Here is a 14,832-nt window from a genome sequence, read left to right as displayed (position 1 = left end):
ACCACTCTTGGTCTCTTCTGCTCTGTAGACAACAATCCCAAGAAACTACAAGTGATCTGAGTACCCCAAAGATTCAACAGACCTAAACAAAGACGATGACACGGAGTATTAAAGAAGTGACACTCTTATGTAGGGCTCAATGTCACTCTACCAGGAAGAAAAGGAATCTGCTACATTATGTGCAGGAAAGTGACACAAAATAACTTGACTGTAGAAAAAGCTCATCCCACCCAAAAACTTGAACAAAGCAACAAAAGTCTCACAAATATATTACCTTAAATCCAGCTTGCTTAAGAAATTGGCCAAGTTTACTTGTAATTTCCTGAAATCTTTCCTGTTGCCAATTGACCTAAAATAAAAATAAAGCACAGATTATTATGTGATAATAAAATTATAGATTTTTAACCATGACGTGAACATACAGCTGCAGGTCATCAATTCTGTAGTAGAAACAGATATGTCTCTATAAACATGAGATTTCCAGGTGCATTCATACTTGAATATATAAGAGCATACACATTAGAAATTACTGATCACAAACAACACACCACTGAAATCAAAAGCCTTTTTCATTTCAACAGTAACTTTTTTTAAGTTTACATAACATTCAGATTCAGCAAGATATATTCAACACAGTAGTACCTTAAAACATAAATAGTAATCTCTAACACAATTTACACATTTAAATAAAACTACTGAGGTCTTGACCTGAATGACCACCAAGACGATCTTACAGACGCCACTGAGATCAACTGTTGATGTGATATTTCCACAAGTACAAAAGGGATCCCTGCTCATTTTAGCACCAAATTTAACCTTCTGTGTACTTTGAAAATAGACCCATAAATAAAAAGAATGGCATAGTAAACTCTAAACACAAGGGACAGAGCTGAAAAGCAAAGAAACAATGCCTTATTATTAGTTTCACATTACAGATTCTTAAAATTAATATCCACAAATCTAGACAGAAGCCCTTCACTTAAATGAAGAGACTAAACGTGTACCTGGTCCATTTTATTGACTGCAACGGCCAACTGTGTCACTCCAAGAGAGCGCACTAATAATCCATGTTCTCGAGTTTGTCCACCCGTCTCAAAGCCTGCCTCAAATTCTCCTCTGCTGGCATCCACAACCAAAATTGCCACATCAGCCTACATTATAAGGGAAAAAAAACCCAATTAAAAGTGGTTAAGAGGTGGAAATAATCTGGGTAAATACCTCAATCAGTAACATTTCACACAAAACATATTTTACACAGGAGGAATCCTGATCTCCTCCAAATGTAATTGAAACTACACAGTCCCACCCGTATCATACCCACATTTGTGAGATATTATGGCTTTATGTCATCTTATGTCATAAACCAGCACCTCCTAGTTAAACACTGGACGACTGCTGGTTTGAGGAACCTGTCCCCTTCAATCTACCCACTGTGGATGCTGCACAGATCTAAACAAAAACAGCCTATGCTCAGAAGAATACACAATGTATGAGCACAATGTCCAGTTCTTCCTGCCTCAGTCTGTACACCTTCTTAGTGAGCAGCTGCAAAAATTACAAAAAAACCACCACATTATACAGCTGAAACAACCAGTTGTACTGTACAGTTGACTCTATGATGGATGTGAATGCTTCACAGTCCACTCAACACATTGGAGCATGCCAAAATCACAAGGTGGCAAAGACAGAGTAGCCAATTTTACCACCTAGACAAACTCTCTGCCAAAGCATTAAGAGTATATAGCCTACAAAAAGACAGCATGTAAGCACTGGGAAAAACACAGATCTTACTGTTAGCCTTAAATGCTGCTAATATTTCTCGTACTTTTCCTGCTTTGGTGAGTAATTGCCAGTTAGATCATCATCATGTACTAAGCGGTGACAACAGATGTGAACAACAAAGGTACTGGTGTCAACAGGCAGGTGTAAGACAATTTCAGAGGACTCAGGAGATGGACATAATAGAAAGAGAGAAGAAAACGTGGTACTTTCTCCCTTTCCTTAAATGCTTATGCTTCAGAATTCTAGGAAAATGAACAGAGTCCTGACTCTGAATTTCCCTCACCTCGTCCTAGGCATGAAATCCCCACAGCTCAGAGATGGCAGGAGTGTGAGAATGGGAAAAGGATGACTGATGAATTTCCTCAGAGCTCCCAGCCTCAGAAGTGCATTGCAGCAAACTTCTTAAAAGACATCCTGCATTTTCTAATTCATAAATTACAAAAACAGTACCTCAGGACTTACTGAATGTGCATCAAGGGCCAGATGCTAGCCTTGATAAGGCTGATTTGCATTTTGCATAGTAGCAGTTGGGGATTCACCTCCTAACAGCATTCTCCACAATAAAAAGGCACTAAAGCCATTTCCAGCCATTGCTTCAACACTGAGCCTACTCTAACAGGCAACTGAAAGTGGCAAAATTTCAGTGATACCTTAACAGGCTCCTGAACAGACCAGCCCCTCATCACCCTGACAGCTGGAACACAGAGATACAAAGCTTTATTCAGTCAGCCTTGTCTTCTGCTGAACTTACACAATTTCTGGGGGATCTGCAACCCTTCTCTTAATACTTCTGCCTATGTTACTTTTCCCCCAAAAGAAAAAAACTATTTAAACAACAATTGTAAAGAAATAGCACATCTGAGTCAACATTTTCCACTGCTCTGAAACTAAAGACTCACTTCTAATTTTAAAACTCAAAATTGCTACAACACATATTCTGTCACATAGAGATGGCTGTATAAGCACTACACCATAATTTCCAAACTTCTGACTATTCTGCAGCCTAACCACTGGGTCACAAGGTCTAAATTCTCACCCAGGCTCTGCTTCAGAGCCACAGCAGAACTCAGAACAAACCAGTCTCCCTACAGTGCAGTTCTCTATCTGTAAGATCATACTAGCAGTACTCATCCAAGTACTCAACAAAGATCTTAAGATATAACCCGTATTTCAGACAGTTATGACACTCACAAAGCAAAAACATATGCACAGCTTAGCTTTGAAAAAGATAATTGATTAAAGCTCTACTTTGGAGAATCAATTATTTAAAGAAGGGTGCCTTTAAGTGAAAAAAAATAATAAAAAAAAAGAAATTTACTCCTTTTATATCATGTAACTATGTTATTTTCCCCCTACCTCTGAGGTATTATTTCCACAAATAACTAATCTATAGGAGACTACTAAGTGCTATACTGAATTCAATGTGTAGTGTCCAATGCTTTTGACTTCACCTACTGTTCCTAAAACAAGTAGCATGCAGTCTCTACAAATATCCTCTTGACAAGATAGATGCATTCTGTATAAATTTTAGCTGTTTTCTCATCCTCTAAAAAATACATTGTAAAGCAGAAAAATGTGTTTTGCTTGACCTATAAATCCTTTTCATTTTAGCTCAAAATCACTTAAAATCTTAACCTACAACATGACTTTCACTGAGATACTCACTGAGTAAACATGTATCATATCTGAATAGCTTTCTAAGCTCAAATATGATTTTATCGAACTGCAACTATTAAATTACTTGCATAATAAAACCCTCCTCCCAAATGTTAGCATCAAAAATAAAGCCTTTAATGTTTAACAAACACATTATGTTTCAAGTTTAGAAAACGCAAAGATAGGTTAACACCATCAGTGATTCCATTCCAGTCCATCTCAGATTTTAAAAGAAAAAAGTTTAAGAAGTTACAAATAATACTGATATTGGAAAAAGCATTTTAAACCATCTTTACCTGTGCAGCTCCGGTGATCATATTTGGAATGAAGTCTTTGTGGCCTGGAGCATCCATCAGTGTAATTACTTTAGTTGGTGTCTCAAATTTGGTCATACCCACATCCATTGTCACTCCCCTTAAACAAAGCATACATGCAATGTACCATTAAAAACTGCTTTAAAACTTCACAGAGATATAAAATAAGCTATTAAAAACACAACCATGAAATTATACACTTCATATCTTTCACTGATTTAAGCCTTCACCATAGGGATACCCGCGTGGTGGAAGAGCAGACTTCTAGAGCTGCTTTTTAGTAAATCCAGTCATGAAGAAAATACCAGGAATTCCCAGTACTACCATGCACCCACAGACTGTGTCCCAAAAAGCACAGCAAGAACATGAAAACTGAACTGCCTATTTAAATCACTACTAACTATACTTTTGATATTCAGAAAAAAGTATCAGAGTAAGAGAAACATAGCTAAGTTAAAAAAAAAAAAAAAATAGGTGGTACAGGATTATAGAGACACAGTTACACAAAGATCCACAGGCAGAACTCCTGATTACCAAGGAAGGACCGCAACACATGTGGATTCGGTTCCACATCTCGCTAACCTCCACATGTTCTGCGTGACACACAGGATAGGATCCATCTCATCAAATGCAAACACCTACAGTACACACGTCTGTATCTGAGTTAGTCATCTGCATCTCCCTTTTAGGACAATCAAGACAGACAGCAACTTTCAAGGGACAAAACATCTTGTAGTAGCAGATACTTTTAGTATGCTACTTCCAATCACCAAAAAATCTCAATAATAACAAAATAAGCTCCCAAAAATCTCAAACATTTACAGATGACTCCAGAAAGTATTTTTCAAAAATTAAAAACTCAGAGCAAAGAGAAAATATAATCAATCAGAAACACCCATTCAGAAAACTCACTTCTTCAATATAAAAATGTAATTTTAAATTCCATATTTCAAATTAATAAATGCCTTCCGTAAAGCCTACAAATATAATTGTTAATTTAATTAATTTGTAGATTTTATTCTAAAAGTAATATAGGTCACATGTGATGAACTGACATTTTAATGCTTAGTTTATCAGACTAATATTTTCTAACAAATGCTGTTCTTTCACAGAAAAAAAGGTAACTCCCATCAAAATATATTTATACCTTTCTCTTTCTTCACCAGTTTCATCCAAGACCCATGCATAGGCAAATGAAGCTTTACCAGCCTTTTTAGATTCCTGTTCATATTTGTGCATAGTTCTTTTGTTTACATTTCCCAAAAGGTAGAGCAAATGACCCATTAAAGTACTTTTGCCTGCATCAACATGTCCTGTGGAAGAAAATAAATATCACAGCAATTTTATTCATTTATGCAATTTAGGTATAGCACAATAAATATACTAAACATACGAACATCACATGTATTGATAATGCTTCTGTAATTGACAGGACTTCATAGTCCTGTGAGACAGAGGCACAAGAAGACAGTTTATTGTAACAGCCAGATAGCATGACAGCCATAAAGCACCTCCAAATTCATGCTAAACACAACACATTACAACAATGAAACCAAACCAAGCACGTTCTGTATGCTCAAAGGGATGCTAAGTCAACCTTACTGTCCAAATAAAAGTCAGCTGAACATTCTCCCTCCAAGAAATACAGAATGCAAGATATTTCCCTTCCCTGGAGTGAGGACAGTTTTGCTACTCTATCACTTCCAGATTCAATCAATACAGTTTTTAAACTTTATGTTTGTCAGAAATGTAATTTAACAGTATTACCTATTACCACCAAATTCAGCAGTTGCTTTCCTCCTTGTCTCTTCTCCAACTCCGCTTTCACATCTATTTGTGGTCTTGCCTTGCTTGACTTTTTTGCTGGAGTAGGCACCATATTCTGGTCTTCTGAAACCTGCACTACTTGGGGTGAAAGAGTAGATTTTGAGACAGCCTCCAGTACCGCAGAAGCCACACTGGCGTCTTCAGGTAACAGCCCTTTCTGAGGTGTATTAGGGTGGCCATTTTCCTCAGCAAGCGCACTGGGGGAAAAAAGAAAACACAAAGAATGCAAATGGAAAAGAAGACATACAACTAGGGGACAGAAATTGAGCTTTCCCTTCACTATCATGGTAAGCCCCAAGGAGTATGTGATAAGCCCATTAAGGTGGAACTGATAAGCAGCTGCATAAAAACTGCACAGATACCAGCCCTGAACATCTTGTCTGAAAAGCACTGTTTACAAAAGCCAGATAAGAAGAAACCTTGTAAAATAGATAAACAGATAAAGAAGCTTTCCATAGACTCTTCCTTTCACAGAAAAAGGAAAGGACAATTATGCAGAACAACCACAGAGCAGGTTCCTCTGAACTAAGAGCCCAAGTCAACTTTGAAGGGCATATCCTGAAACAGTTTCCATGTACAGTATCATTACTACAGAACATAGTAATGTTTTATTGTGAGAACAGCAATATAACATAAAGGGTTGATATTAAGCCACATGTAAGCCACAATTTAAAGTGCAATGCTTATATAGAACTATAACAGATGTTAAGATTTATCAACATTGAAAAAATTTGTTCCATGCATCAAACAAGACACCCATGACTAGAGAGATTTGGATTCTCAAACTCCCTTCTTCTAACACCCTGTTCTCCCACAAATCACCATACTAATCCTAATGGTAAGTAATCCTAAATATATAATTTTCTTACACTCTATCTTTTTATCTACATTTTGTAAATGAACACATTTTTCTGATTTACAGAAGCTTTCAGAGAATGTACAATATTATTCTCCGCCTGTCATAGCAAAGATGATCACTAAAAACAAATATTAAGTAACATTTTAAAGACGGCAAAAGCTTTTTTACTGCCTGACAGAGGTGCACAGTGAGGCACTAACGTAAGAAACAAGACAGTAACAGAAGCAGTTATTACAGGTCTGCCAACATTCTACCAAATGTCAATATACAAACCACTGATTATACAGTAAAATAAAATCCCGACAAAACACTGCATTTAAAATTTTATCCAAGGGGAAGAACTTTCTTCCCCTGGAAAACTGGAAATCCGTTCAATTTCAGTACCATCATGCTGCAGACTGTTTTCTCTGGAACAGGTTCATGCAGGCTCTCAGAGCCAGTGTTTCCACATCCACAGTGAGATCTTCACTCTCCACTTTCTGTTTACATGCCACAATTAACTATCCAGTTTTAATATTTTCAACTTCTACAAACAAAACAATTTGTTTTGGTACTTTCGAATCCCACATTGTAACATCTCAGCTTTTATTTGACATCATTTCTTATTTTCTGTCTGCACAGGAGTATTTGCATTGCATTCATCCCTTTCCATTACACAGATCTCATGGAACAAGAGTCTGAACATGTTAGTCTACTAAACATAGCTATTGAAGAGTTATGATCTAAAAAATTAAACGTTATAAATGTTCAGATCAAACGCAAATTTAGCCTCTCATTACAGCACTAAGTAACATGGGACATTTTATGGTTCCCCCTTCTTCCCCCCAGTTTCAGAACCCACCTGTGTTATCAGTACTGCAGCAGACTGATTGATTTTGACACTTTTTCATAAGGCCCAAAGCCAAGTTTTTCTCTTGATTGTGAGACCAAAGCAGAAATTCCAATACTCTTTTTTTTTGGCTACAGTTCCAAAACTGGCTCCCAAGGTCAGGTTTTTACCTCAAAGCTGGATACCCAGGCATGCTTCCCAAATTAACTAAACAAACAAATTGTTTTATGCCAGCCGTAATGGTTGCAGAGGTACAGATGGTACCTGTGCTTCTGATGGATAGGCAATTCTGTATAAAGTCTATTTGATTTAAATAAAATACAGATGTATGAGGTCTATTTATATTTTTTGTGTTACAGTCCTTTCTAAAAAGAAGTTACTCTATTGAAATATTCTAAACAACTTGTAGGAGAAAAACAAGTTTTTATCAAACTACTGCCTTTAGGTCACAGAATCTTGACATTCTAGAATTCACACTACAAAGCCAACTGTTCTGGATCACCAGCTATTGCTCCAATGTTACAGACAGCACTGCAGCTTGACAAGCTGAATAACCTTTGTAACATTTGATTCTCTAAAACCAAAACAATAGTAGGTCATCATTGCTTTACACATAGCAATGAAGAAAGTTGATTACACATGAATTATTCCACAGAGAAAAAATACACTACAACTATTTATGCTTTCTTTTACTGGAAAAGGTAAGTGCATTTCTATAAGGCTGAACAGAAGGCTCTGTCTTTAAAATTCCTTAAAAAATATATTACGTTTTAGCTGAAAATCTACTTTGGAATGGCAAAAGAATTATTTTCTCCAATGTCTCTGCAGGGAAATTTTACTTCATGAAAACAGACTGGAAACAATCATGTTGATAAGAGGGTAAATATACAGAGTACTGTGGTAACAAAGTTTTCTACATATTTTAATAAGGTATTAAAAATCATCTGAATGATGTAAAGTACACCAAATAATTTTTGTCTCAATCATTTAAGAGAGCCTCATATATTACCAATTAATTTGCATTAGACAACTTTCATCGAGATTAAGACTCTTCCATCTTTTTCCCTTTTTTCAGGCAAACTTCAGTTCAGTCTCAGCATACTATCTAGCATATTCACATTGAAGTACCAGGACTAGTGCCAATATGCAAAGGTCACGCTGAAATGCAAATATGGTATTTTACATTGGTATCAAGTTTTCTTCCTTGAAAGTCTAATGTTTGAAGTTCTGGAGAAAACTATTTGTATAAGAAGTCATATCAAAGCAGCCTTTATAGCTGGCAAGAGTTTTCTCTCCTTTTCAGTGTCTGCATTTCTTCCCAAACCAAATTTTTGAAAGTGAAAAAAAAATAAAAAGGCAGTTATTTAGATGAAGCTGAAAGTAATGTTGACCCAAAAACATAGCTCTCATATTTTTCTATGGCTTTCTAAAATATATTCAAGCATTGTCACATCAGCCTATTAGCAGACAAGAGTGTATTTTCAAAGAGAGGTTATTTGTTAAGTCTCTAAATTTTATTTTGTTAAACTAGGTAATGATTCTTTTTCTAATCCCAGATGCCAAGATCTTCTTGCAGGCCAAAGCCTACGTCAGTAAGGATTCCCCAAAACAGGATGGAGTTGTTGTGGTAGAATTCATACTAATTACAGCACCTGAAAGAACCATGGTTATTGCCAGAGAGAGTAAGTACGCTCTCATTCTTACATACCTTTTACTGCATCCACTACTGCTTAAGGCTGCCAAATAGCTTTTATTTTGTGTGGTGCATAGAAAAAGTGCTAGATACAAACGAGTGAAACAAGGCTCCAGGCATCATTAGGCCTTGCTACTCTTTCAAGGATACAGTATTTGAACAGTCTGTACACTGCTAGAGTTTAAAAGCTTCAGATATTACTGTGTTTTGGAAACCTGGAAACAACTTGTGCCACAATAAACCTAGACTTGCCATTTCAGAAAAGAAACATCAGAATGGACAGAGCGTATGTTATTAGGGACATTCTACTTACAGAGTATCCCTAGTAACACAATTCAGCTTTTTGCTGACCAGTGTCAGGGAAAGGGAGAGCAAGTTTATTGCTAGGTACCTAAACAGGAAAGTGGGCAGATTAAATTCCAGTCTCACAAAAGTACATGAAGAGAAATGTAACAATAAGACCCTAACAGTTAGTTACGCTTCATGGTGACCAGATGAGTTTATTGAAAGTTTGAAAATGGCTCAGAAAAAGCAAAGGAGCTCCATTTCTGTCAGCCAATAAACAAAATTAATGAACATTGGAAATGCTCTTCAGCTAGCCTCTTCCCACAAGATTTTTCAAAATTACTGAACTGAAAATTCCTGTCAGAAGGCAGCCCTAGTGTGGCACTAGTGCAGGCACTTGAGAATATAACCTAGCGCACTAGAGAGCATCTTTGGTAGCAAAGTTCCAGCTTGGTCTGAGCCATGGCAACTATCATATGAAGAAAAACTCATACTGGAGGAAGAGTACTTCCTAAACCATTGCTTGCCTCATTGTTTGAGAACTTGATGAACTATCAAAAGCAGTCTCAGTTTGCTAACCACAGCTACCTGGTAACATGGAGCCATTGATTGATTATGCAACTCAACTTCTATGAAAGGACAGAACTATTATGAACCTTGCATGCACATTGAGATGATGTACTCAAGAAAGCTTGACCATCAGCAATTCAGGTGCAAATGTCAAAATAGCCTATCACAGCTGTTTTGCAAATCAGCAGACAAACCAAAGCCTGGCAAGGACCACCATTTAGTCAAAATTAAAACTGCCAGGCCAGAAACTTCCTATGCTGTCTTGCCAACAAGGACTATAACAGTAAACTGACTAAAATGTTATGGTAACATTACTGTTTTCTGGGAATATTAGTAAATGCAACATACGTTGTTATAAGACATGCTAGAAGGCATTCAATCTCCCACAAGTATTGAAAGGTTTACACCACCATGCATTCAAAGAGGAACCTGAAAGCTCACCTGCTCAATATTAACTCCTCAGAATTTAGCCTTTAAACATTATTTTCAATCTTCTGTTCTGGATGCTGAGCGAATTATTTTTACACAACCGACTCTTTCGCAGTACTTACAGTCATTACAGAAATGTCTACATTTATTTCCCCTTTCAAAATTATTAATTACAAAATATTGGTCAGAGTAGTTAAAATAATCAACCCTTTTTTGGTCACAACTTCTGGCTTTCTTTATTACTTAACAGAAAGAAAAAGCCAGTAAACTGTTTTGCTAGAGCATCAGTTTACCAGCAAACTCCATTTTCTGTAGGCAATCCCACTAATACCCAGCAACAAAGGCAATCAATACTCAAAGCAATTAATAATTGGACTTCTAATAATCCATCCATTTCAAATAAGATTCACTGTTTAATATGAGGTTATACCTCATAAGAAGACTGAATCACAGACTGAATAGTTAGTCAAAGAATGGGGTTTTTTGCTAATGCAAGGCTGCTGCTTTTAAAAACGTGGTCCAAAAATTACCTTTAAGATCCCATATGGGTAATAACAAAAACTAGTTCATATGTACCATACAATTTTCTTCTAATAGTATCTGCACCAACACCATACAAATATCTGGGGGTATAAGTAGGGGGAACAGTTATAGGTGTTTTAGAATCCATTTAGAAGGCTTTGAGTAATTTATACTGGTGCTTTTGGTCAGTGACATAAACTAGGTACTTAAAAAGCTATACTATTATAAACACCCTGCACTAAATTAACAATGAAACAAGAATATAAAGAAGTTACGAAAAGAGTAAAAGGAACAAGTCTTTCTTAGGTATTAATAAACACAGATTTCTTCTCTTCCTCAACAGGTTATCCTCATTCTGCCATTAATCCAGAAGGTAACAGCAAAAGAAAAAACCAACCATAATACTCATTGAATTGAGATGGAGGCTCACGTTTTGTTTTGTTTTTCAAGTTTAGTAATAGATGATTCTCTGCTTCTATGAAGTCAAGGTCAAAGGCCTTGGCAGTGCCTCCACAGCAGTCTTTAGACAAAAGAAGAAAGGAGGCCCTCATCAGACTTCTTGAAGAAGGGGTCTTTAAGACATGCTGCTAACTTTACCATTTAAATCATATCTTCTTCCATATCCATTGATTGGCTGTGCTCCAAATCTCATGCTCTTTTACAAATAATTTCACTTCTTACCTATTCCTCCCACTTAAAGATAAATGTCTAATGCATATCCAAATTCTACAGTAAAAAGAAGCTTGTTTTCAATTAGTATTTCAGCAGTACCACTAAGTGAGATAAATTAAAAACCATCTTCACAATCACAGAATGACAGAATAGTTTAGGTTAAAAGGGGTCCTTAAAGGTCATCTAGTCTAACTCCCCTGCAATGAGCAGGGACATCTTCAACTAGATCAGGTTGATCAGAGCCTGGTCCAGTCTGATTTTGAAAGTTTCCATGGGTGGGACATCCACCACCTTCTTTGGAGAACCTGTTCCAGTGTTTTAACACTCTCATTGTAAAAAAACTTCTTCCTTACATTCGATCTAGACTCCCTTGCAGTTTAAAACCATTACACCCTTTGTCTCAGAACAAGCCCTCCTAAAATGTCTATCCCCAACTTTCTTATATACTCCCTTTAGGTACGGGAAAGCTGTGCTAAGGTCACCCCAAAGCATTCTCTTCTTCAGACTGAGCAACCTCAGCTTTCTCATAGGCTGTTTTCATAGGAGAGGTGCTTCATCCCTCTAATATTAATCTTGGTGGCCTCCTTTGGGCCCATTCCAACGGGTCCATGTCCTTCCTGTGCTAAGAAGCCCAGAATTGAATGCAGTAGTCCAAATGGGGGTCTCACAAGAGCAATATTAAGGATTTATCTAAAGGATTTACCCAGAGGCTTGATCTTTTTTCTGACTCTAAACTGTAAGCAAGCATGATACAAACCATGTCAGTGTCCCTGAAAAGAAGCAGAATGGCTGAGAACCATGCTGGAGACAACCACCTTTCATCAGAGATTGAGTCATCACCAGCCTACCAAAGAATTACTTTAGCCTACAGATGAGGAAGCATACTTCTTTATCTCCTCCTTCCCTGTGGAACAGGCACACATGCTAAGTAAGTATCAGAGATATAAAATTCTGTATTTGCTCTTTTTTAGAAACAAACGTTTTAAATAGCCATTATTACCATTTTAAAAATAAATCAATCACAACTACTTAAAATTAGCTGGCAGATCTTCTTCACTCACCTAATATTCCTTTCTTTTTCTAAGCTTCTATCCAAATTAAATTATACAAAAGTCCCCATGGAAAACTCCATTTCTAAGAAGTTTAATAAGAACAGAAGAGATGAAGGTGCCTGGACCTTCATGAGTCCAGTTGTCAAACCCAGAGTGACAGATTAGTAGACAGCAAGCAAAAAAAAAAAAAAAAAAAATTACGCTTCTTTTATATATTGCAAATTTCAAACATTACAGACAAAATATTTTGAAAGTCCCAGAAAATTTTCATTTGGAGCTTATTGCGTTTAAGGAGATTGAATGAAGATGATGTCTTTTAGCAGTGACATTTAGCAGCTTAAAGGAATAATGACATCAGCTTCATACCTTGTATTAAATGTGCTTAAGTAGAAGAAGCTGCTTGCTTTCCACTCGGTTATCAAACACGCACAAGATACTGTAAGAAAAAGACTATGCTGCCCTCTTACTCCCAAAAATGCTTTCCAGATCAGAACTACAAACACTGCAGGATGAAGTTGGGATGCTGGCACTTAAACACTTGAGAATTTCTTGACCTCAGGACGTACTATGGAATTTCTTGCCACACATTAGATGGCTATTTTAAGAGTGGGTTCAAAAGAGAATAAAGGTATCTAAGTAAGAAAAATACATTCTTAATAGAAACAGATAAAACCAAAAACTAAATAAAAACTGTGGGGAGCCACAGAACACTACACAATGATATTTCATGGACCATATTCCCAACATACATGCCCTGTCCTTACATATTTCTTTAACTATTCACTGCTAGCGATTGCTATAGGTAGAGTCTGATTCAGATGTCTGTCTTTTTGCTCTCCTGAGACATCCCCCTCAACAGTTCCAAGTCAGGATAAAATTAGAATCACTCTAATTTAGCTATAGCACAAGTAGGACCGAACTCTGCAACAGTTGTACCCTGGACACCTGTTAAAGTTAATAAAAGCTGCAGAGGAAGGCAAGGTTTAGCCATAAGTGATTGTTTTCCCCATCACCTATTCTTAAATATATTACTTCCTTTGAAGAACAAGCAATTACAGTTAAGCTTTATTGATTTCATAATTCCACTTAGAGAACTAAATTTAAAATAAACGAACACCAAGAAAGTTCAGTATTCTATGAAGCGGATGTTTAAAGAATCTGACGACCTGATATCTCTATGCACTATTCATAGTGAAAGGATTTGTTAAACTCAAAACGTGAGGTACCATCTTCTGAAAGTAATTCTGAGTCAAACAAGAAGCTGAGATGGTTAGTTCTGAAGAGTTACACTTAAAACTGCTGTGAAAAATAGAAAAAAAAAAAAAGAAGAAAACTTGCTACAGGTGCATCAGTCTGAAAGAAGAGCTGCTGATGTACCTTGATGTATGAGGGCTTGGCTTACCATGGAACTTCAAATCCCATAGATTGTTTCTTTCCAGACACTGTCATTTTGGTAATTTTTGGCACAATTTCAGATTCCGTTCTGGCTGACTGGGAATCCCTTGTTTTTCCTAGTAACAAACAAAAAGTAAGTTTGAACTTAAGGTTGTGACTAACAGGTATTAAATATAAAGTTTAATAAGTCCCATTACTTCTCTCCAACCCAACAATACCAGTCCTTCATGAGCAACTCTCACATTTCGGTGTCTTACGCAAATATATTACATAATTAATCAAAATAATCTACAGTTAGATCTATTGTGAAAATCTCACCTCTATATCCAAGCATTCACATGACGCCTACACTTTGCAAGAGCTTTACTAGAAGCAGCTCTGCAGGATGCCAGAAGCATTTCATGCAATACGAGGTAAAGAAATAGTTTGCAGTTGCTCACTAGATGATTGGATTAATACTTCTTTAGAGTTTTTCTTTTGCCTTAACACTGTTAACATTGTAAAGCAAAAAACAAATATGTCCACCTCAGGGAATGCTAGCAGCAGTACCAGCTACGTGTGGGCTGCAAGGCCCTCCCTGAAACCTGAAAACAGAATTGTTTTGTACTGAATTATACTCAAGAAGCCAAGCAATACTCCAAAGCTAGTTTATTTCAAGGTTATTTAGAATTACCAGAACTGAGTAACTTAATTACTTAAGGGTATTAACTTGTACCATAACTAAAATGAAAACACAATTAAAGTTCATTCTTCATTTTGTGAAACTACAGTGCTATTAGTTTCTTATCAAGCTGTAAAAAAAAAAAAAGATAAATTATTTACTCTGCAGAGGAGGAGTCTATATAAAAGAAGTAAACTAGCCATTTTCTTTACACAGTTCTCTTGTTATTATGTTAGGATACCTTCTTCCTTCAAGGAAGAAGACTTCCTGTGTTACATCATTTGTG

The 14,832-nt window shown here is 36.6% G+C and overlaps 1 protein-coding gene across 2 annotated transcripts in view; it reads right to left on the bottom strand.

Annotated features, from left to right (window-relative positions):
• Positions 1 to 14,832, bottom strand: part of HBS1L (HBS1 like translational GTPase) — a 68,922-nt gene that overhangs the window by 11,394 nt on the left and 42,696 nt on the right. For both annotated transcript variants that reach the window (XM_040058306.2, XM_040058304.2), the window contains exons 5-10: positions 13,893 to 14,001; positions 5,520 to 5,776; positions 4,900 to 5,065; positions 3,735 to 3,852; positions 1,005 to 1,151; positions 275 to 349 (exon numbers count right to left, since the gene is read on the bottom strand). In XM_040058306.2, coding sequence (XP_039914240.1) covers positions 275 to 349; positions 1,005 to 1,151; positions 3,735 to 3,852; positions 4,900 to 5,065; positions 5,520 to 5,776; positions 13,893 to 14,001 — 872 coding nt within the window. The remainder of the gene's footprint in view (positions 1 to 274; positions 350 to 1,004; positions 1,152 to 3,734; positions 3,853 to 4,899; positions 5,066 to 5,519; positions 5,777 to 13,892; positions 14,002 to 14,832) is intronic.

Source organism: Hirundo rustica, chromosome 3 (genome assembly GCF_015227805.2).
Source record: "Hirundo rustica isolate bHirRus1 chromosome 3, bHirRus1.pri.v3, whole genome shotgun sequence".
Classification (NCBI taxonomy): domain Eukaryota; kingdom Metazoa; phylum Chordata; class Aves; order Passeriformes; family Hirundinidae; genus Hirundo; species Hirundo rustica.
The sequence above is the reverse complement of the archived record's forward strand: the minus strand, read 5'-3'. Positions and strand labels throughout refer to the sequence as shown.